This window comes from Thalassophryne amazonica, chromosome 8 (assembly GCF_902500255.1).
Source record: "Thalassophryne amazonica chromosome 8, fThaAma1.1, whole genome shotgun sequence".
Taxonomy (NCBI): Eukaryota; Metazoa; Chordata; class Actinopteri; order Batrachoidiformes; family Batrachoididae; genus Thalassophryne; species Thalassophryne amazonica.
The window spans coordinates 115920651-115944356 of NC_047110.1; the positions used below are offsets into that span (position 1 = coordinate 115920651).

The window sequence follows — 23706 nt, forward strand, 5'->3', positions numbered from 1 at the left end:
TTGCAATTACAAATAAAAACTTTTTTGTTTTTTTAGGATTTTGAGGAATAAACATGGACAAACGTCCACTTTTCACTGATTTGCCGTCATCTAATTTAATGTTTAATTTTCTCAGATTTATTTCTTCTGCTTTATGAAAATTCCTTAAGTTAAAAATGAAAATAATTAAAATGCCTGCAAAAAAAGATGAATGAATGATAGTTTTAAAACTAGAGCGCCGCAATTGTAGAGCACAAACCTTCGCCAACACAAGTTTACAGTTCCACACATTTTTACCTGGGAAAAAATGTTCAAGGTCAAAGTCCTGTTAGAAGTGACTTTTCATAAGCAAAAATATAATACAGAATATAGATCAAAGGACTTTTCAATGTTAAAATCAAATATCTGCTAAATCCACAATCTGGATCAGATCCAGATCAAACTCTGTCAGTGGATAAAGGAAACCATCCTATACAACACTCTCAAATATGAAAGAAATTTGAAAATCTTTTTTGACAATTATTAATTTTTGAAAATTCATTCAATGTTAAAGGACAGTGATTTTCCTGACCTTGACCTTTGACCTTGAAAACTGAATCCGCTCTTGCCTGTCAGGATATGAATCTTCAGTAAAAAACAACAACAACAAAAAAAAAACAAGCAAGCAAAAAAAACATGACATATGAAAAATTGTGGGTTCCAGGCTGAAAACATAATAAAATAAAAAAGCTCATTTAAAGTCTGCGATTATATAAAGTTGATTCAAATAAGCAAAATGAACTCAATTTTCTTTGCGGTAAAATGAAGCAAATGTGCTCATATTTCTTAAATATACTAAAACAAAACTCATTCAGTGAGAATCCTTTGAGAAAAGTTAGAATGCTAACAGCTAACATCTGAAATAACATGAATCTTCTAAAAAAAATCTAAAAATATTCCAAATGCTGAGAATGTGTCTGAGAATGTTTTTATTCAAGTGAAATTCATTATTTTGTGGATAAAAATCACATTTCAGTGAGCAGCTTTCTGCCACCAAACACAAAAGAACCGAAAACCACAACTCAGCATTTCTACTGACTCGACCAAAAACAAACAAACAAACAAACAAACATTAATGGCTTCAGTTCTTCAACAGTCAGCACAAAGTATAAACCAGTCTGGAATGAATCTGTGCTCTGAGACAGTAATCAGTCACTCAATAATCACTTGATCAATAACCAATCAATAATTAGTCAGTCAATAATCAGTCAGTAATCAGTTGGTCAACAAGTGGTCAGTAATCAGTTACTCAATAACCACTCAATCAGTCTGTAATCAGTCAGGCACTAACCAGTCAATCAGTCGGTCAATAATCAGGCAACCAGTCAATAATCAGTCGGTCAACACTGAATCTGTAATCAGTTGGTCAATAATCAGTCAATGAATCACTAATCAGTCAACAATCAGTCAGTCAGTAATCAGTCAGCAGTTTTTGTGATTTGCCAGTCAACTGATATGTCAACATGCTCAGTAAATCCACCGTGTCAGTCAACCTGATTGCCCCGCCCCCTGTGGCTGGTTCAGCAGTGAGTCACCGCCGTGGCGTAGGTGGGTGTGGTCGCTTCCCTGCAGACCCTAGTGAAGGGCTCCAGCTCCAGCTCCGTGGCAGCGCACTCGTTCTCGGAATCGCTGGCGGTGGCGGGAGACCTGGGCGGGCCGCACTCCTGACAGCAGCAGCAGCAGCAGTCCAGGAAGGTTCTGGTGAACGGCTCGCACAAGCAGAACAGCAGCAGCGGTGTCACCGCTGACTTACAGAAGAGCAGCAGCTGGCTGATCAGATGCAGAATGTCCAGGGTTCTTCTGGGAACGCTCGCCGCCATGTAGGCACCCAGAACATTGCAGATGTTCTCCGGGATGATGCAGAAGCCGTAGAGGATGGCCAGCGCCACCACCACGCAGTTCATTTGGCTCTCCAGCTGGATCTGGGTTTTGTTGCCGCGGACGCAGGTCCTCTCAGCTTGGCGAATCTTGCGAGCAGTGACCAATGAGCTGCAGATGGTGAAGAGCGTCGGCAGGCAGAAGTAGCAGCCAAAATACCACCAGAGGCGGGCGCTGCTGTAGGTGAGGCCCAGGACGTACAGCGTATCTGGAAGCTCTGTGGAGATGCGGATGACACAGCGCTCACAAGGCGCCGTGTCGGACAGGTCCCTGTCCTCAGGGACCAGCTGTCGAATCAGAAGCTCAGGCAGCGCCAGCAGCAGAGCGCCCGCCCAAATGACAGCAAGTTTGGCGGTTGTGGAGACCCAGTTCTCCACCATCTCGTAGTACGTCTGCACGTTGCTGGCGGCCCGGAAACGGTCGATGCACAGGGCACAAAGTGTGAAGGTCGTGACCCCGAGAGATGCCACCTGAAACGGCAAGAAGTCAAAGGACAGTCAATCACAGCAGATTAGACTTGACCAGCCCCTCCCCGAAATGAACGCCAATCAGTCACTCAACAATCAGCCAGTCAGTAAGCAACCAATAATCAGTCACTCAACAATCAGCCAGTCAGTAAGCAACCAATAATCAGTCACTCAACAATCAGGCAGTCAATAAGCAACCAATAATCATCCATCCATCCATCCATCTTCTTCCGCTTTATCCGGAGTCAGGTCGCGGGGGCAGCAGCTCAAGCAAAGCCGCCCAGATCTCCCGATCCACACACACCTCCCCCAGCTCCTCCGAGGGAACCGCAAGGCGTTCCCAAGTCAGCCGAGAGACGTAGTCCCTCCAGCGTGTCCTGGGTCTTCCCTGGGGCCTCCAATGGGACGGGCCCGGAACACCTCTCCAGCAACGCATACAGGGGGCATCCAGAAAAGATCCCCGAGCCACCTCAGCTGGCTCCTTTCGACGTAGAGGAGCAGCGGCTCAACTCCAAGCTTCTCCTGAGTGACCGAGCTCCTCACCCTATCTCTAAGGGAGGACCCAGCCACCCTGCGGAGGAAACTCATCTCAGCCGCTTCTACCTGGGATCTCATTCTTTCGGGCATGAGCCAAATCTCATGACCATGAGGTTCGGAACATAGATCGATCGGTAAATCGAGAGCTTTGCCCCCCTGCTCAGCAATCTCTTCACACGACGGTCCGATACAGCGACCACATCACTGCAGACGCTACACTGATCCGTCTGTCGATCTCACGCTCCACCCGTCCCTCAATCGTGAACAAGACACCGAGATACATAAACTCCTCCACTTGAGGCAAGGACACTCCACCTGAAGAGGGCAAGGCACCTTTTTCCAGTCGAGAACCATGGCCTCGGATTTGGAGGTGCCGATTTTCATCCCGGACACTGCACACTCGGCTGCAAACCGCCCCAGTGCACGCTGAAGTTCTGGATTTGAAGAAGCCAACAGAACCACATCGTCCTCAAACAGCAGAGATGAGATTCTGTGGTTCCCAAACCGGACCCCCTCCACACCCTGGCTGCGCCTAGAAATTCTGTTGATAAAGCTAAAGAACAGAACCGGTGACAAAGGGCAGCCCTGGCAGAAGCCAACGTGCACTGGAAACAGGTTTGACTTACTACCGGCAATGCGAACCAAGCTCCTGCTGAGGTCGTACAGGGGCCAGATAGCCCTTAACAAAGGACCCCGGACACTGTACTCCCGGAGCACCCCCCACAGAGTGCCCTGAGGGACAAGGTCAAACGCCTTCTCCAGATCCACAAAGCACATGTGGACTGGTTGGGTGAACTCCATTGAACCCTCGAGCACCCGATGGAGTTTGAAGAGCTGGTCCAGTGTGCAGCGACCAGGACGAAAAGCACACTACTGCTCCTGAATTCGAAGTTCGACTATCGGTCGAATTCTCCTCTCCAGTACTCTGGAATAGACTTTACCAGGGAGACTGAGGAGCGTGATCCCCCTGTAGTTGGAACACACCCTCCGGTCCCCCTTCTTAAACAGAGGGACCACCACCCTGGTCTGCCAATCCAGAGTCACTGTCCCCATTCGCCATGCGATATTGCAGAGGCGTGTCAACCAAGACAGTCCCACAACATCCAGAGACTTAAGGTACTCAGGACGGATTTCATACACCCCAGGAGCCTTGCCACCGAGGAGCTTTCTAACCACCTCAGTGACTTCGGCATGGGTGATGGATGAGTCCGCCTCTGAGTCCCCAGTCTCTGCTTCCTCTTCAGAAGACTTGACAATGGGATTGAGGAGATCCTTGAAGTATTCCTTCCACCACCCGACAACATCCCCAGTCAGGGTCAACAGCTCCCCACCCGCACCGTAGACAGTGCCGGTGGAGAGCTGCTTCCACCTCCTGAGGCGTCGGACGGTTTGCCAGAATTTCTTCGAGGCCGACCGATAGTCCTCCTTCATGGCCTCCCCAAACTCCTCCCAGACCTGAGTTTTTGCCTCTGCGACCGCACAGGCTGCAGCACGCTTGGCCTGCCGGTACCTGTTAGCTGCCTCCAGAGTCCCACTTACCAACAAAGACAAGTAGGACTCCTTCTTCAGCTTGACGGCATCCCTTACTTCTGGCGTCCACCACCAGGTTCGGGGACTGCTGCTGCAACAGGCACCAGAGACCTTATGACCACAGCTACGAGCGGCCGCATCGACAATGGAGGTGGAGAACATAGTCCACTCGGACTCCATGTCACCATCCTCCCCAGGATCTGGGAGAAGCTCTCCTGGAGGTGGGAGTTGAAGACCTCGCTGACACAGGGTTCCGCCAGTCATTCCCAGCAGACCCTCATGATACTTTTGGGCCTGCCAGTTCTGACCGGCTTCCTCCCCTCCCAGCGGATCCAACTCACCACCAAGTGGTGATCGGTCAACAGCTCAGCCCGTCTCTTCAGCCGAGTGTCTGAGACACTTGGCCGAAGGTCAAATGATACGACAACAAAGTCAATCATCGACCTCCGGCTCAGGGTGTCCTGTTGCCACGTGCACTTATGGACACCCTTGTGCTCGAACACGGTATTCGTGATGGACAAACTCTGACTAGCACAGAAGTCCAACAACTGAACACCACTCAGGTTCAGATTGGGGAGGCCGTGCTTCCCGATCACCCCCCTCCAGGTCTCACTGTTGCTGCCCACGTGGGCGTTGAAATACCCCAGGAGAACAATGGAGTCCCCAGTTGGAGCACTAGCTAGTACCCGTCCCAGGGACTCCAAGAAGGTCGGGTACTCTGGACTGTCGCTCGGCCCATAGGCCGAGACAACAGTGAGAGACCTGTCCCCGACCCGAAGGCATAGGGACGCGACCTCTCGTTCACTGGAGTGAACTCCAACACATGGCGACTGAGCTGGGGAGCAATAAGCAATACTACCCCAGCTCTCGGCCTCTCTCCGTGGGCAATGCCAGAAAAGTGGAGCATCCAGCCCCTCTCCAGGAGTTGGGTACCAGAGCCAAAGCTGTGCGTGGAGGTGAGCCCGATTATCTCTAGTCGGTATCTCTCAACCTTGCGCACAAGCTCAGGCTCCATCCCCTCCAGAGAGGTGACATTCCATGTCCCAACAGCCAGGGGCTGTGACTGCAGACCAGGCCGCTGGGCCACCCGCCCTCGACTGCCACCCAATCCTCTCTGCACCCGACCCCCATGGCCCCCTCCGCAAGTGGTAAACCCACAGGAGGGCAGGCCCACGTTGCTCTTTTGGGCTGAGCCCGGCCGGCCCCGTGGGCTAAGGCCCGACCACCAGGCGCTCGGGCGCGAGCCCCAAGCCCAGGCCTGGCTCCAGGGTGGGGCCCCGGCTCCGCCATACCAGGCGACATCTCGGTCCTTGATTTTGTACTGGTCATGGGAGCTTCTGAACTGCCCTTAGTCTGACCCGTCACCTAGGACCTGTTTGCCTTGGGAGACCCTACCAGGGGCACAAAGCCCCCGACAACGTAGCTCCTAGGATCATCCGGGTACGCAAACTCCCCCACCACGATAAGGTGGCAGTTCGAGGGGGAGAACCAATAAATCAGCCAATAATAAATCACTCAGTAATCAGACAATAAGCAACCAATAATCAGCCACTCAACAATCAGCCAGACAATAAGCAACCAATAATCAGCCACTCAACAATCAGCCAGACAATAAGCAACCAATAATCAGCCACTCAATAAGCAACCAATAATCAGCCAATAATAAATCTTAGCAATCAGCCAGTCAATACGGATCCAATAATCAGTCAATAGTCAGTTACTCAACAAGCAGTCAGTCAATAACCAACCAATAATCAGTCAATAATAAATCACTCAAAAATCAGTCAGTCAATAATCAGTCAATAATAAATCACTCAATCAGCCAGTCAATAAGCAACCAATAATCAGCCACTCAACAATCAGCCAGACAATAAGCAACCAATAATCAGCCACTCAACAATCAGCCAGACAATAAGCAACCAATAATCAGCCACTCAATAAGCAACCAATAATCAGCCAATAATAAATCTTAGCAATCAGCCAGTCAATACGGATCCAATAATCAGTCAATAGTCAGTTACTCAACAAGCAGTCAGTCAATAACCAACCAATAATCAGTCAATAATAAATCACTCAAAAATCAGTCAGTCAATAATCAGTCAATAATAAATCACTCAATCAGCCAGTCAATAAGCAACCAATAATCAGTCACTCAACAATCAGCCAGACAATAAGCAACCAATAATCAATCACTCAACAATCAGCCAGACAATAAGCAACCAATAATCAATCACTCAAATATCAGTCAGTCAGTCAATAAGCAATCAATAATCAGTCAATAGTCAGTTACTCAACAAGCAGTCAGTCAATAAGCAACCAATAATCAGTCACTCAGTCAATAAGCAACCAATAATCAGTCACTCAACAATCAGCCAGACAATAAGCAACCAATAATCAGTCACTCAGTCAATAAGCAACCAATAATCAGTCACTCAACAATCAGCCAGACAATAAGCAACCAATAATCAGTCACTCAGTCAATAAGCAACCAATAATCAGTCACTCAGTCAATAAGCAACCAATAATCAGTCACTCAGTCAATAAGCAACCAATAATCAGTCACTCAACAATCAGCCAGACAATAAGCAACCAATAATCAGTCACTCAGTCAATAAGCAACCAATAATCAGTCACTCAACAATCAGCCAGACAATAAGCAACCAATAATCAGTCAATAAACAGTCACTCAACAATCAGGAAAACAATAATCAGTCACTCAACAATCAGCCAGACAATAAGCAACCAATAATCAGTCACTCAACAATCAGCCAGACAATAAGCAACCAACCATTTACTAATTTTTATAGTAACTGATCTAAAACTAAATTAAAAAATGTACTAAGAAAATACAATACTGTAAGCACCTGCAATCTGAAGAAGCTATCACACTGTTATTTCTCTGCGGTTCTTTTATGTAAGATTTTGCCCCTTACCAAAAACCAAAACACTGAAGTCCTCATTTTGAGTTTATTAAAGGTCACGTGTTCGAAACCAGTCCTGGGACCCTCACAGACAGTGTCCATCTTGTGAAAAAAACCCTAAAATGAGTCACAACACTTTTTATACCTTGTGGGTGTTAACAATAGGTGTGGTTTAGTCTCACATTTCTAATGTTACTGACTCTCACCAACAGGGGGAGCTCTCCCTGTGTCTGACACTTGGACACGATGAAGGAAAAGTTAACATATTTCTCAGAACCTCCAAACAAATAACACAAATACTTGATAGCTAACATAAAATAAAGAATTAGCACAGATATTATCTAACAACTATGTTAAAAAACGATTTACTTTTACAGGATTGGAATCCCATTTATGAAAAGCAAGATGCTAATTTAGCATATTCCGAATTTGAAAACATATTTCTCAATATATATAACAAAAATTGTCCAATTATAGAGTATAGTTAACATAATAAATATAAAGCTCATCCATGGATAACTAAAGGTCTTCAAAAGACTTGTAAGAAAAAAATATACTATACAGAGAATTCATTAAAAGTAAAACAAGAGAGGCAGAGATTAAATATAAGAACTATAAAAACAATATGACAACTATTATGCAGAACTGTAAAAAAAATTTGAGTTTGAAAAAATACTAAACAATAATAAAAACAACATAAAGGGAACATAGAAAATACTGAACAGTATTATAGCAAATAAACCCAAGTCAAATAACTACCCGACATACTTTGCTTATAACAATAAAGATGAATATAACATGAGCCAAGTAGTAAATAGTTTCAATAATTTTTTTGCTAATGTTGGGCCAGATCTGGCAGCTGAAATTCCACACAGCCCAACGGGAAGATCACAATTATCCATCCATCCATTTTCTTCCTCTTTATCCGGAGTCGGGTCGCGGGGGCAGCAGCTCAAGCAAAGCCGCCCAGACCTCCCGATCCACACACACCTCCTCCAGCTCCTCCGAGGGAACCCCAAGGTGTTCCCAAGCCAGCCGAGAGATGTAGTCCCTCCAGCGTGTCCTGGGTCTTCCCCGGGGCCTCCTCCCAGTGGGACGTGCCCGGAACACCTCTCCAGGGAGGCGTCCAGGGGGCATCCGGAAAAGATGCCCGAGCCACCTCAACTGACTCCTTTCAACGTGGAGGAGCAGCGGCTCGACTCCGATCTCCTCCCGAGTGACCGAGCTCCTCACCCTATCTCTAAGGGAGCGCCCAGCCACCCTGCGGAGGAAACTCATCTCGGCCGCTTCACCAGGAATCAGCACACAATGTTTCTCAGCCCAGTAGATTAAATGGAAATTAGTCAACAGATCATAATGAGGTACATATGTCCTTAGTAAAGCAAATAATTACTGAAATCGCAAAACCATTATCATATATTTTCAATAAATCAATTCAAAGTGGAACTGTTCCAAATGGTATGAAAGTGGCAAAAGTGATACCTTTATTTAAATCTGGTAGCAAACATCTTTTTACTAATTAGAAGCCTGTGTCTCTATTGTCATAATTTTCAAAGATATTGGAAAAACTTTACAACAGCAGATTGGATAAATTTACAGAACGACACAACTTGCTTGATGAAAGTCAATATGGTTTTAGAGCAAAAAGGTCCACGACACTGGCACTGCTCGATACAATAGAAGAGATCAATAAATACGTGCACCAGAGGGAAATAGTAAGAAGTTTATTTATTGACCTAAGAAAGGCTTTTGACACAATTGATAACAACATATTTCAAAAGTTGTAACTGTATGGGATCAGAGGGGTGGCACCGAGTTGGATTAAAAGCTACTTACAAAACTGGAAGCAGTTTGTTAAACTCGGGGACTTCTGTTCTTCATGTTTGACATCATTTGTGGGCTTCCCCAGGGTTCTGTGTTGGGACCAAATTATTTATTTTATACATAGAGTTATGTAAAGTTTCAGATCTGTTTAAAGTACTTCTCTTTGCAGATGACACAAACCTGTTTTGTTCAGGAGAAAATGTGCAACAATTATTATCGGATTTAGGAACTGAAATGATAAAGTTAAAGAGACAGTTTGATATTAACAAATTACCACTAAATTTGCCTAAACCTAAAATAAAGTTATTTGGAAATATAAAAAAGACATACAAATTCAGTTAAATATTCAAGGGCTAAACATAGAATGTGTCAAAGAGAATAAGTTTTTAGGTGTCAAATAATTAATTAGGAAGCTCATATTCAACAGATTCAAAAGAAAGTCTCAAGAAGTACTGCAGTATTAAATAAAACAAAGCATGTACTTGATTGCAGAGCACTACATACTCTGTACTGTTCATTGGTTTCACCCGACCTGACTTACTGTGCTGAAGTTTGGGGCAACAATTATAAAACTATATTGCAACCATTATTCATTCTTCAAAAAAGAGCATTAAGAACATTTCACAATGCAGGTTATCAAGACCACACCAACCCATTGTTCATTAAATGAACAATTGGCCTCTACTGGTGGTTGGCTCTCACTGCGGTATTGTATCACTTCCTGTTCCGGAGCACAGCGGTGTTTTGCTGTATCTGTTAGCTGTTTAATCTGCGCAGTTAGATTGATCTAGTTAACTAGATAACGATTTGTTTCACAGTGTAATCTTCACGTGCCTTAACTAAAGCACTCCCTCTGCTGATTCACCTCTAAATTATTTACACATTATTCACTTTGTGTGTTTTTAGGAATCCGCTAGCTTAGCGCAGCTACTAGCTCTTAGCCGATTTAGCATGGTGACTTCTCCTGTCTCTCCCGCACTTTTCTGCTCTGGGTGTGAAATGTTTAGTTATTCCTCGGCCTCCTTTAGCAGTAATGGTACTTGTAATAAGTGTAGCTTATTCGTAGCTTTGGAGGCCAGGCTGGGCGAATTGGAGACTCGTTCCGCACCGTGGAAAATTCTACAGCTAGCCAGGCCCCTGTAGTCAGTGCGGACCAAGGTAGCTTAGCCGCCGTTAGTTTCCCTCTGGCAGATCCCGAGCAGCCGGGAAAGCAGGCCGACTGGGTGACTGTGAGGAGGAAGCGTAGTCCTAAACAGAAGCCCCGTGTACACCGCCAACCCGTTCACATTTATAACCGTTTTTCCCCACTCGGCGACACAGCCGCCGAGGATCAAACTCTGGTTATTGGCGACTCTGTTTTGAGAAATGTGAAGTTAGCGACACCAGCAACCATAGTCAATTGTCTTCCGGTGGCCAGAGCAGGCGACACTGAAGGAAATTTGAAACTGCTGGCTAAGGCTAAGCGTAAATTTGGTAAGATTGTAATTCACGTCGGCAGTAATGACACCCGGTTACGCCAATCGGAGGTCACTAAAATTAACATTGAATCGGTGTGTAACTTTGCAAAAACAATGTCGGACTCTGTAGTTTTCTCTGGGCCCCTCCCCAATCAGACCGGGAGTGACATGTTTAGCCGCATGTTCTCCTTGAATTGCTGGCTGTCTGAGTGGTGTCCAAAAAATGAGGTGGGCTTCATAGATAATTGGCAAAGCTTCTGGGGAAAACCTGGTCTTGTTAGGAGAGACGGCATCCATCCCACTTTGGATGGAGCAGCTCTCATTTCTAGAAATCTGGCCAATTTTCTTAAATCCTCCAAACCGTGACTATCCAGGGTTGGGACCAGGAAGCAGAGTTGTAGTCTTACACACCTCTCTGCAGCTTCTCTCCCCCTGTCATCCCCTCATTACCCCATCCCCGTAGAGACGGTGTCTGCTCCCAGACCACCAATAACCAGCAAAAATCTATTTAAGCATAAAAATTCAAAAAGAAAAAATAATATAGCACCTTCAACTGCACCAAAGACTAAAACAGTTAAATGTGGTCTATTAAACATTAGGTCTCTCTCTTCTAAGGCCCTGTTAGTAAATGATATAATAATTGATCAACATATTGATTTATTCTGCCTTACAGAAACCTGGTTACAACAAGATGAATATGTTAGTTTAAATGAGTCAACACCCCCGAGTCACACTAACTGCCAGAACACTCGTAGCACGGGCCGAGGCGGAGGATTAGCAGCAATCTTCCATTCCAGCTTATTAATTAATCAAAAACCCAGACAGAGCTTTAATTCATTTGAAAGCTTGACTCTTAGTCTTGTCCATCCAAATTGGAAGTCCCAAAAACCAGTTTTATTTGTTGTTATCTATCGTCCTCCTGGTCGTTACTGTGAGTTTCTCTGTGAATTTTCAGACCTTTTGTCTGACTTAGTGCTTAGCTCAGATAAGATAATTATAGTGGCCGATTTTAACATCCACATAGATGCTGAGAATGACAGCCTCAACACTGCATTTAATATATTATTAGACTCAATTGGCTTTGCTCAAAATGTAAATGAGTCCACCCACCACTTTAATCATATCTTAGATCTTGTTCTGACTTATGGTATGGAAATTGAAGACTTAACAGTATTCCCTGAAAACTCCCTTCTGTCTGATCATTTCTTAATAACATTTACATTTACTTTGATGGACTACCCAGCAGTGGGGAATAAGTTTCATTACACTAGACGTCTTTCAGAAAGCACTGTAACTAGGTTTAAGGATATGTTTCCTTCTTTATGTTCTCTAATGCCATATACCAACACAGTGCAGAGTAGCTACCTAAACTCTGTAAGTGAGATAGAGTATCTCGTCATTAGTTTTACATCCTCATTGAGGACAACTTTGGATGCTGTAGCTCCTCTGAAAAAGAGAGCTTTAAATCAGAAGTGCCTGACTCTGTGGTATAACCCACAAACTCGCAGCTTAAAGCAGATAACCCGTAAGTTGGAGAGGAAATGGCGTCTCACTAATTTAGAAGATCTTCACTTAGCCTGGAAAAAGAGTCTGTTGCTCTATAAAAAAGCCCTCCATAAAGCTAGGACATCTTACTATTCATCACTATTTGAAGAAAATAAGAACAACCCCAGGTTTCTTTTCAGCACTGTAGCCAGGCTGACAAAGAGTCAGAGCTCTATTGAGCCAAGTATTCCTTTAACTTTAACTAGTAATGACTTTATGACTCTTTGCTAATAAAATTTTAACTATTAGAGAAAAAAATTACTCATAACCATCCCAAAGACATATCGTTATCTTTGGCTGCTTTCAGTGATGCCGGTATTTGGTTAGACTCTTTCTCTCCGATTGTTCTGTCTGAGTTATTTTCATTAGTTACTTCATCCAAACCATCAACATGTCTATTAGACCCCATTCCTACCAGGCTGCTCAAGGAAGCCCTACCATTAATTAATGCTTCGATCTTAAATATGATCAATCTATCTTTATTAGTTGGCTATGTACCACAGGCTTTTAAGGTGGCAGTAATTAAACCATTACTTAAAAAGCCATCACTTGACCCAGCTATCTTAGCTAATTATAGGCCAATCTCCAACCTTCCTTTTCTCTCAAAAATTCTTGAAAGGGTAGTTGTAAAACAGCTAACTGATCATCTGCAGAGGAATGGTCTATTTGAAGAGTTTCAGTCAGGTTTTAGAATTCATCATAGTACAGAAACAGCATTAGTGAAGGTTACAAATGTTCTTCTTATGGCCTCAGACAGTGGACTCATCTCTGTGCTTGTTCTGTTAGACCTCAGTGCTGCTTTTGATACTGTTGACCATAAAATTTTATTACAGAGATTAGAGCATGCCATAGGTATTAAAGGCACTGCACTGCGGTGGTTTGAATCATATTTATCTAATAGATTACAATTTGTTCATGTAAATGGGGAATCTTCTTCACAGACTAAGGTTAATTATGGAGTTCCACAAGGTTCTGTGCTAGGACCAATTTTATTCACTTTATACATGCTTCCCTTAGGCAGTATTATTAGACGGCACTGCTTAAATTTTCATTGTTATGCAGATGATACCCAGCTTTATCTATCCATGAAGCCAGAGGACACACACCAATTAGCTAAACTGCAGGATTGTCTTACAGACATAAAGACATGGATGACCTCTAATTTCCTGCTTTTAAACTCAGATAAAACTGAAGTTATTGTACTTGGCCCCATAAATCTTAGAAACATGGTGTCTAACCAGATCCTTACTCTGGATGGCATTACCCTGACCTCTAGTAATACTGTGAGAAATCTTGGAGTCATTTTTGATCAGGATATGTCATTCAATGCGCATATTAAACAAATATGTAGGACTGCTTTTTTGCATTTACGCAATATCTCTAAATTTAGAAAGGTCTTGTCTCAGAGTGATGCTGAAAAACTAATTCATGCATTTATTTCCTCTAGGCTGGACTATTGTAATTCATTATTATCAGGTTGTCCTTAAAGTTCCCTGAAAAGCCTTCAGTTAATTCAAAATGCTGCAGCTAGAGTACTGACAGGGACTAGAAGGAGAGAGCATATCTCACCCATATTGGCCTCTCTTCATTGGCTTCCTGTTAATTCTAGAATAGAATTTAAAATTCTTCTTCTTACTTATAAGGTTTTGAATAATCAGGTCCCATCTTATCTTAGGGACCTCGTAGTACCATATCACCCCAATAGAGCGCTTCGTTCTGAGACTGCAGGCTTACTTGTAGTTCCTAGGGTTTGTAAGAGTAGAATGGGAGGCAGAGCCTTCAGCTTTCAGGCTCCTCTCCTGTGGAACCAGCTCCCAATTCAGATCAGGGAGACACACACCCTCTCTACTTTTAAGATTAGGCTTAAAACTTTCCTTTTTGCTAAAGCTTATAGTTAGGGCTGGATCAGGTGACCCTGAACCATCCCTTAGTTATGCTGCTATAGACTTAGACTGCTGGGAGGTTCCCATGATGCACTGAGTGTTTCTTTCTCTTTTTGCTCTGTATGCACCACTCTGTATTTAATCATTAGTGATTGATCTCTGCTTCTCTCCACAGCATGTCTTTTTCCTGGTTCTCTCCCTCAGCCCCAACCAGTCCCAGCAGAAGACTGCCCCTCCCTGAGCCTGGTTCTGCTGGAGGTTTCTTCCTGTTAAAAGGGAGTTTTTCCTTCCCACTGTCGCCAAGTGCTTGCTCACAGGGGGTCGTTTTGACCGTTGGGGTTTTTACGTAATTATTGTATGGCTTTGCCTTACAATATAAAGCGCCTTGGGGCAACTGTTTGTTGTGATTTGGCGCTATATAAATAAAATTGATTGAATTAATCTCAAATATTAAAACTCCACGATATGACTGCATTTAAGACCATTCAATTAAATGTATAAAGTGAAAAATAAGCAACTGGCCTTTAGAATTGAACAATTTTTCACGGAGAGAGAGAAAATATAACCTAAAGGGCTTGTATTATTTTAAAATTGCAGGGGTTCGGACGACCAGGAAAAGTTTCTGTGTCTCCATGTGTGACCCTAAAATATGGAATAAACTGACAGAGGAACTCAAGTAATGTCCAAATATTAATCAGTTTAAATATCAATATAAAGAAATGATGTTCTCTAGATATGTGACTGATTAAGTAAGATGAATTTGTGCTGCTACATTGTGTATGTAAATTGTTTGTATTATTGTTGCTGTTATTGTTGTTATTATTATTATTATATTATTGTGGTTGATAATTATCGTGACTATTGTTATTAGTATTACTATTATTATTAGTTGAAAATTTATTTGACAGAGTATTTTGAAATCAACTGATGATATATATGTATATAGCAAATGGTAACGGGGGGTGGGGTGTTTCTAAGTTTTTGCTTCAGCCTGCAGCCTTTCAGCCGCACAAAACTGGAAAATGAAAATGGCTGAGTTTTCTTTTGTTTAATGAGAGATGTCTTCTTTTCTTTGTTGTAAAGTGTATGTGTGAGCGAGCTGATTGAGTGACTGATTACTGATCGTTTATTGACTGGCTGATTGTTGAGTGACTGATTATTGATTGTTTATTGACTGGCTGATTGTTGAGTGACTGATTATTGATTGCTTCTTGTCTGATTGCTGAGTGATTTATTATTGACTGATTATTGGTTGCTTATTGACTTTTTTTAAGAGCTGAAGTAACGTGAATTTCTCCACTGTGAGATCAATAAAGTCTTATCTTATCTAACCAGTCAATAATCAATCACTCAACAAAACACTCGTGAATATCAATCATTTTTTTTTTATAAAAGAACAAAAGTCCAATTATCTCTGTGTGACAAAGTCGGACCAGAACTCTTCTCGCGCATGGACTTGTATTGACAGATCCAGTCTAGAACCACCTGCTGGTGGAACACGGTGCTGCATCAATGACGCCATACAACTGCCCTGAGTCATGGATGGCAACCACCCAGACAGAAAACCAGTCCATCCCCACCTCTCTAAAGTATCTGCTGCAGCCAGGTTAACTGTGGGCATGTCCTTGATCTTTTCCAGCACTCAGTCCTCAACACTGAGACACCTGAGACATCATGTCCAGAGAAACTCACCACATGGACTAAATGTTCCTCCACAGTGTCAGTGATCCTCCTCATCTATAAGTAACCATTCATTGGACACAAAGTCATTCCAGCGGGACAGAAAAGATCCTCCACAGAGACCTGGGACCAAAGACATCCAGTCACCACCTTAGGATACTGGTTAGAGTCCAAGTATGACAACCAGACAGTAAGACAGGAAGCACCAGGACCCTAAAGACCTGGACCTTCATTCTCCTGCAAAGATATCAACATCACCAAACACCTCTGACCTTTGAACTCATGAAGACCTAGAGACATGAACCTGTCTGCAGAGATCATTAATGTCTCTGCAAGTTCAGAGACATTTCTGATGGACTGGTGCAGGATGTCACTGAAACCCTGGATCTGAACTTCTTGGATCACCGTTTATCTGGATGGAATTATCCTCAGAAAAAATAAATAAAAACTAAATCTATCATTTCCCAAATATGGGAGTTCATCTTCAGAACCCACGTACCCATACTTTCTAATAAACAAAAGAATTAATTAATTCATAAAAAACAACAACAAACAAAACCGACGCGCTCACCTCCAGGTAGGGGATGATACTGCACGACAGCGCCCCCAGCAGCCAGTCTTTGGTAAGTTGGTGGAAGAGGACCAGCGGCAGGCAGAAGAAGAGGACGATGAAGTCCCAGAGCGCCAGGTTGGCCAGCAGAGAGTTGGAGATGCTCCTCATGTAGTAATTATGGCACACGATGCACATGACCGACACGTTCCCGACAATACCGACGCTGAAAACCGCCACTGACACGATCAGAACCACGTAGGCCGCGCACGACTCGGCGCTCACCGGGTAGAACGGGTTCTTCACCTGTCTCCGTCTGGTCCGTGTGTCCCCGGGAGCCAAAGGCGTACTGTCGGGAAAGTCCGGCGGAGTGAATGCGTCCTCGTAAAAGGTGCCATTGAGCCCGAACGGTTCTTGTTCCTGCGCCACGGGCTCCAGTATCGGCTCGCTTCGCTTTTTCCTCCCGGGTTCTGCCTTCCTCCGGACGGACCCGCGCTGGTTTTCTTCGCCCTTTCTGTACGCTTTACGCGCGGTTCCATGCGTGCGTAAAACGACAAGCCGAGCGTCTTTACGCACACTGCCCTGCAGCCCCGCTGTCCTCGGGACCTCCGGGGGTTCCGAGTCCAGGCAGGACTGTGCCCACGCACCGTGCGTCCCCGTGCCCGTCTCCTCGCTCACTGTGCGCCATCTGAGGCTGTGCGCATTTCCGTGAACGGCGGCGGAATCAGGACTCAAAGTGTCCTTTGTTTCCTGGAGCAGAGAGGAGACGGCGTCGCTGCAAAGCCACAAACACAGAACCCCAACCAGCATCTTTAATCCGCCGGATTAACCCCAAATCTGCGCCATGGCTGCGCCCACGGCGCAAAATGCCACCTTTAAAGCGATCTTCACGTCGGAACGCAAAAAGACAGCCGCGGCCACTAGTCAGAACCGATCCGGTCCCGGGGTGTCCCCGGTTAGACCACAAACCGAAGCCCACCCTTCAGATCCAACCCGCTAAGAACCGAACAACAGACTCGCCCCGGAGCGCGCAGGGGCCGCGCGGGAGCGCGGAGGGGGAGGAGGAGACGTCTCACCCTGTCTTTCCTCCTCCTGATTATCAGACCGTTATAGTTCCACTTGTGTTGATTTTCAGAACTTTGGTGTTTCTGTGATTTAAAAGTGAAAAACGGATCCACCTGCATTTCACAAAAAACCGTCCTACTAAAAAAAAAAAAAAAAGGCTGCAAATGTTCCAGCTGAAATAATGGAGTCAGGTCCAGAAGTATGTGGACACAGTTTGTCCAACAGGGTGGAGCTAAAACGAAATAAGGCAGATGTTCTTGTGATGACGTTTAGCTTTAATTCAGGCACCTTTATCCTGAATCTGTATTTGCACAGCCTATAACTAACTGGATTATTTTTTACTTTTAGAGTTTCAAGATGGTCAAGAGATAAACACATGAACATTTTCTTGGACTTGATCTCCATCAATCATTCAGAAATACCAACAGTGAGGTACTGGAGGGTCAGTCTGTCCGAGGAGGCCGTTCTGGTGAAGGAAGCCACCTGAAGGAACTGTTGGTTTCTTTGGCTGTGACTGGAGAAACTTGTCTTTTTCTTCTCCAGTCACAGCTTCATATTCCCATAAAATACATAAATGTCATCTACAGTTTGGTAGAAGGTACATGGATGATGAAGAGTAGATTTTATCAGTTTTTTTTTTCCTCAGGAACTACACTAATTTTTTATATGGTTCCTAAGGAGGAAAGTGACTTGCAGTGAAAAATTTGCTCCAGAAGTATGTTCCTGGTGGTGCTGGTTCTTCAGACAGGTCCTTAAATTCAGCTAGAGGTGTCCCAAACACCAGAGTAACTCACGTCGCCCTCTGACGGGTCACCAAAGCAGTGGTCAGGTCTAGGTTTGGTCTGGGACCCACCTGTGTCGGGTCGCTCTCTGCTGTCTTGAAATTTATTAGATGAGGAGAAACATTTTGTGCCTATAACATGGGACATTCGGTGAAAGGGGTGAATTCTGTTGCTGCTTTCCTGATCCTCTTACTGATTTGTGTCCAAGGACAGGCTGTCACATGGTCACGATGCAGACACCTGACCTGGTGGAGAAAGCAAATGGAGCCTCTGGATCCCAGGATGTTCATACTCTTCAGGATCACACTCACTCCTTTGCTCTCCTGGAAAAGTGGTCCATCAGTATCTCAGAGTGAATCTGCAGGGCTCGTCTCCGTGCGCAGTGGGAGGCCACCGTACCCTGCCTGGCTGCGATTTTGTTTCCACAAAGGCTTTTATTTTGAAAAGGTGCAAGGTTCAGAGTAAAATGTTACATTCTACACAGCAGATAAAAAGAACATTTTATTTGCACATTTATTTCACAGTTCTGCTCAAAATTCTTGACATCCTCAAATTTAAAATCTGTTCAGAAATAAACACAAACAAACCAAATTGACACAATTTGAAGAATTAATAAAATGCCCAAAACTCAGAGTCAGTTTTTATTATATTCTCTATTTTAAATCCAGACGGGAGACACAAGGCTGAGATGGACTAAACTAAATTATCTCATCTGTAGAGCTGGACGCCGTGTCCAGGTGAGTGAAGAACTTTGGACATTTTATTAAGTCTTCGTACTTATTTATTTCTCAATGAATTTTAAATTCTGGATGTGACCCTGAGTCAGAGCAGGGACTCAGACTGGGACATCAACACCTTAAAACAAGTAGAAAAATAAAACGTTTTATCGGTGACCTTCAGGTGGACTTGGATCATGTGCAGGGCGTTGAGGTAACTCTGGTTTGACAGATCTGGTAGCAGGTTTGATACTGGCCACCATCCTCCACTTGGTATGCAGTCAGGCAAACGTCCAACCATGGACGCTCGGCTGAGGGGAAACAAACACCTAATGAGAGAGCAGGAGTCACCAGACCCGCTTCAGCATTGGTTAATCTGCTGCTCCGCTGTGCAACGAGCACTGAATTTGTGTAAAAACACTTAAAAACAAATAGGATTCATCCCAAACCACAACCCTAGACCCATCCCTAAGCCCTAACCTAATCCCTAACCCCTAATCTGATCCCTAACCTGATCCCTAACTCCTAACTTGAACCCTAAGCCCTAACCTGATCCCTAAGCCCTAACCAGATCCCTAACCCCTAACCTGATCCCTAACCCATAATGTGATCACTAAGCCCTAACCTGATCTCTAACCCCTAACCAGATCCCTAACCCCTAACGTGATCACTAAGCTGATCCCTAAGCCCTAACCTGATCCATAACATCTGATCCCTAACCCCTAACTTGACCCCTAAGCCCTAACCTGATCCCTAACCCCTAATCTGATCCCTAACCCCTAACCTGATCCCTAACCCCTAACCTGTTCCCTAACCCCTAATCTGATCCCTAACCTGATCACTAACCCCTAACTTGATCCCTAACCCCTAACCTGATCCCTAACCCTAACTGGATCCCTAAGCCCTAACCTGATCCTTAACCCCTAATCTGATCCCTAACCCCTACTTTGATCCCTAAGCCCTAACCTGATCCCTAAGCCCTAACCTGATCCCTAACTTGATCCCTAAGCCCTAACCTGATCCATAAACCCTAATCTGATCCCTAACCTGATCCCTAACTCCTAACTTGAACCCTAAGACCTAACCTGATCCATAAGCCCTAACCAGATCCCTAACCCATAACGTGATCCCTAACCCATAACTTGATCCCTAACCCATAACGTGATCACTAAGCCCTAACCTGATCCCTAACCCCTAACCCTAAATGTGATCCCTAAGCCCTAACCTGATCCATAACATCTGATCCCTAAGCCCTAACCTGATCCCTAACCCCTAATCTGATCCCTAACCTGATCCCTAACCCCTAACCTGATCCCTAACCCCTAATGTGATCCCTAACCTGATCAATAACCCCTAACTTGATCCATAACCCCTAACCTGATCCCTAACCCCTAACTGGATCCCTAAGCCCTAACCTGATCCCTAACCCATAATCCGATCCCTAACCTGATCCCTAAACCCTAACCTGATCCCTAACTTGATCCCTAAGCCCTAACCTGATCCCTAAGCCCTAATCTGATCCCTAACCTGATCCATAACCCTTAACTGGATCCCTAAGCCCTAACCTGATCCCTAACCCCTAACCTGATCCCTAAGCCCTAACCTGATCCCTAACCCCTAACCTGATCCCTAACCTGATCCCTAAGACCTAACCTGATCCCTAACCCCTAACCTGATCCCTAAGCCCTAACCTGATCTCTAACCCCTAACCTGATCCCTAACCCGATCCCTAACCCCTAATCTGATCTCTAATCCATATCCTGAAACCTAACCACTAACCCGATCCCTAACCTGATCCCTAACCCCTATCCTGATCCCTAACCCCTAACCAGATCCCTAACCTGATTCCTAACCCCTAACCTAATCCTTAACTCGATCTCTAACTCCTAACCTGATCTCTAACCACCAATACTGTGAGGTCGCTGATATTCTCAAAAGGACCAAAAGTAACTGGACAAACATCTACTGAGCTGCTTCCTGTCTGAGGCTCAATATTACTGCAGAGTTCTCCCCAGACAATGGAACAACGGCGTAGCACCATTATACTGTTATCACAGCACCGTTATATTTTTTTTAATCCAGTCAGGCTGTTTGTGCTCAACAGATTGCTGCCTGCTCACCCCTCCCATGCCAGTAGCCAGCTGAGCCGAGCAGAGTCACAGCGCCGCAGCCCAGAGAGTGAAAGAGCTCTGAGTCTCTCAGTGAAAGAGCAAAAACTCAGTCAAAGTCTTCCAATAAAAAGAGCTCCTTCTGCCTGTGTAGCTAGTGACACACTAAGGCTTTATTTTACAGATGAAAGCCTTCATCTTTCCAAAGTTTGCTGAAATTACCCGCAAAGACGGTGTGAGAGTGACGAGTCTCTCGTTCCCTCACAGAGAAAGAGATAGATAAGGAAAAAGTGTGAACATCAAACGCTACACGCTGTAAAAAAGCAGCGGAGCAATTTTAATCAACGATCATCTTCACCACACAGCCTCAATGAAACAATAAAGTGTAAAAACTGATTCAGAAAGTTTTTCCATCCAGGGTTTCATCATTAAAAGAGCAGATTTACTTCTTTACTTCTTATGGAAGTATTTTTTTTTTCATTTTCTTTTTATTATTGTTGTTTATGCACCAATGACACGAGATCAAATTACTTGTATGTGAGAACTTACTTTGCAATAAATTTGATTCTGATTTGACAATCAAATCAGTCCAGATTTAGCTCTTGTTCAAACAAGACAATTAGGGGTTATATTGTTTTTTTTTTTTAAATAAGTACGCAATTCCACTCAAAAATGTTGAAAAAACTAAACTGTCACCATGACAGAAAAATTCTGCCTGTCTGACTGGATTAATGGTAGTGTCATTTTTAAACAAGAGGAGAGCAAATGTTATGTCCATCAAATATTAATGTGTTTTTAAACTTTTCAATGTTATTTATTTTATTAACTTAGACAGAAACATGCAAAAACAAACTTTAATATTACAACATAAGTGTCATTTTTCATCTATTATTCTTGCTTTCAGTGCATCTAAAACCAGTCAAAATGACTCATAATAATACCAACAGCACCGCTTTACTAAAAATGTCTGGGGAGAACCATCACAGCTGTGGTCTGACGTTTACAGACACTCATCATAATGAATGAACAGGAAACATCATTAACGACGTCTGGATTGTGGATTAGAGAAGATCCAAAATAATCTTGTTTTTTTCTGTTCAATCATTAAACCCTGACAACAGAACAGTTCAAAGACACCATTAAAAGACCAAAGTTCCACGATCAGTGTCTATAAACTTCAGACCACAGGTGTCTGAGTGAAATATAACAACATATTCACTCTGGTTTTGGTTCTGAAGACACACCAGAGGTTATCTGCAGAAACATAGAAATTTATTTTTTTCTTCTTACAGCTGCTCAAAGTCACAGCTGGTACTTTTTTATTCATGTTCTTTTCTTAATTAAACTCCTGCAGGTGTGTGATGGTCACCTGATAAAGTCTGCAGTAAGGTAAACGTACCTGCACTGCCCCCTGCTGGACACAGGGCGTTCACAGTTTGACGGACAGAGTCCTGTGCCTCCTGATTGCCTGCTACGTCCTCTGCCGACACCCCGAAGAACAACTCCTGAAGAAAATCACAGGTATTATTTTAAAAAAAAAAGTCTTTGACTGTTACTTTAATCAGTGTGTTGTTTGTGAACATCTGTCACAACATACAAGACCAAGGGAAACCTGTCCATGTCAGTGTGTGAACTCACAGCATCTCTCCACAGGAAGACGTCCAGCGTGTCCGTGGCATCCTGCAGCTGCAGCTTCATCACCAGCACAAACTGCAGCAACTGAACGCAGAGAGCTGAGGACGACAAAGGCAGCACGTGACTGATAGTCCCCAGCGTCAGAGCCCAGGGTCCCCAACATCCAAGACCAGGGTCCCCAACGTCCGAGCCCAGAGTCCCAAACGTCCGAGCCCAGAGTCCCAAACGTCACAGCCCAGAGTCTCCAACGTCAGAGCCCAGAGTCTCCAACGTAAAATCAAATCAAATCAAATCAATTTTATTTATATAGCGCCAAATCACAACAAACAGTTGCCCCAAGGCGCCTTATATTGTAAGGCAAGGCCATACGATAATTACGGAAAAACCCCAACGGTCAAAACGACCCCCTGTGAGCAAGCACTTGGCAACAGTGGGAAGGAAAAACTCCATTTTAACAGGAAGAAACCTCCAGCAGAACCAGGCTCAGGGAGGGGCAGTCTTCTGCTGGGACTGGTTGGGGCTGAGGGAGAGAACCAGGAAAAAGACATGCTGTGGAAGAGAGCAGACATCAATCACTAATGATTAAATGCAGAGTGGTGCATACAGAGCAAAAAGAGAAAGAAACACTCAGTGCATCATGGGAACCCCCCAGCAGTCTAAGTCTATAGCAGCATAACTAAGGGATGGTTCAGGGTCACCTGATCCAGCCCTAACTATAAGCTTTAGCAAAAAGGAAAGTTTTAAGCCTAATCTTAAAAGTAGAGAGGGTGTCTATCGCCCTGATCCGAATTGGGAGCTGGTTCCACAGGAGAGGAGCCTGAAAGCTGAAGGCTCTGCCTCCCATTCTACTCTTACAAACCCTAGGAACTACAAGTAAGCCTGCAGTCTGAGAGCGAAGCGCTCTATTGGGGTGATATGGTACTATGAGGTCCCTAAGATAAGATGGGACCTGATTATTCAAAACCTTATAAGTAAGAAGAAGAATTTTAAATTCTATTCTAGAATTAACAGGAAGCCAATGAAGAGAGGCCAATATGGGTGAGATATGCTCTCTCCTTCTAGTCCCCGTCAGTACTCTAGCTGCAGCATTTTGAATTAACTGAAGGCTTT

General features: G+C 44.2%; 2 protein-coding genes and 1 long non-coding RNA gene across 4 annotated transcripts in view; 1 reads left to right on the forward strand and 2 right to left on the reverse strand.

Annotated features, from left to right (window-relative positions):
- Positions 1-799: 799 nt before the first annotated feature.
- On the reverse strand, positions 800-17174 carry LOC117516378 (prosaposin receptor GPR37-like). Of its 2 annotated transcripts, none has more exons than XM_034177348.1 (3): positions 17164-17174; positions 16300-17127; positions 800-2366 (listed from the first exon to the last, which is right to left on the reverse strand). In XM_034177348.1, exons 2-3 carry the CDS (start codon positions 17098-17100, stop codon positions 1539-1541), a joined length of 1629 nt encoding a protein of 542 aa, XP_034033239.1. In that variant the 5' UTR covers positions 17101-17127; positions 17164-17174; the 3' UTR covers positions 800-1538. The 2 variants fall into 2 exon arrangements, with proteins under 2 accessions (XP_034033239.1, XP_034033241.1); XM_034177350.1 differs by having other exon boundaries at positions 825-2366; positions 16312-17127.
- On the forward strand, positions 16326-22753 carry LOC117516379. The gene is made up of 2 exons (XR_004562378.1): positions 16326-16464; positions 22615-22753. It is a non-coding gene; the product is annotated as an uncharacterized LOC117516379 (long non-coding RNA).
- The window catches only part of pot1 (protection of telomeres 1 homolog), a 72425-nt gene continuing 67280 nt past the window's right edge, over positions 18562-23706 (reverse strand). Inside the window, exons 18-20 of the mRNA XM_034177347.1 lie at positions 22600-22694; positions 22361-22466; positions 18562-19164 (exon numbers count right to left, since the gene is read on the reverse strand). Of these exons, the coding sequence (XP_034033238.1) occupies positions 19049-19164; positions 22361-22466; positions 22600-22694 (317 nt within the window). The 3' untranslated portion in view covers positions 18562-19048. The remainder of the gene's footprint in view (positions 19165-22360; positions 22467-22599; positions 22695-23706) is intronic.

Coding starts and splice junctions, on each gene's coding strand:
- LOC117516378 (XM_034177348.1), bottom strand. CDS start 17,100: ATGCTGGTTGGGGTTCTGTGTTTGTGGCTTTGCAGCGACGCCGTCTCC. Junction 2,367..16,299: donor ACCTGGAGGTGAGCGCGTCG/GTTTTGTTTGTT, acceptor TTGCCGTTTCAG/GTGGCATCTCTCGGGGTCAC.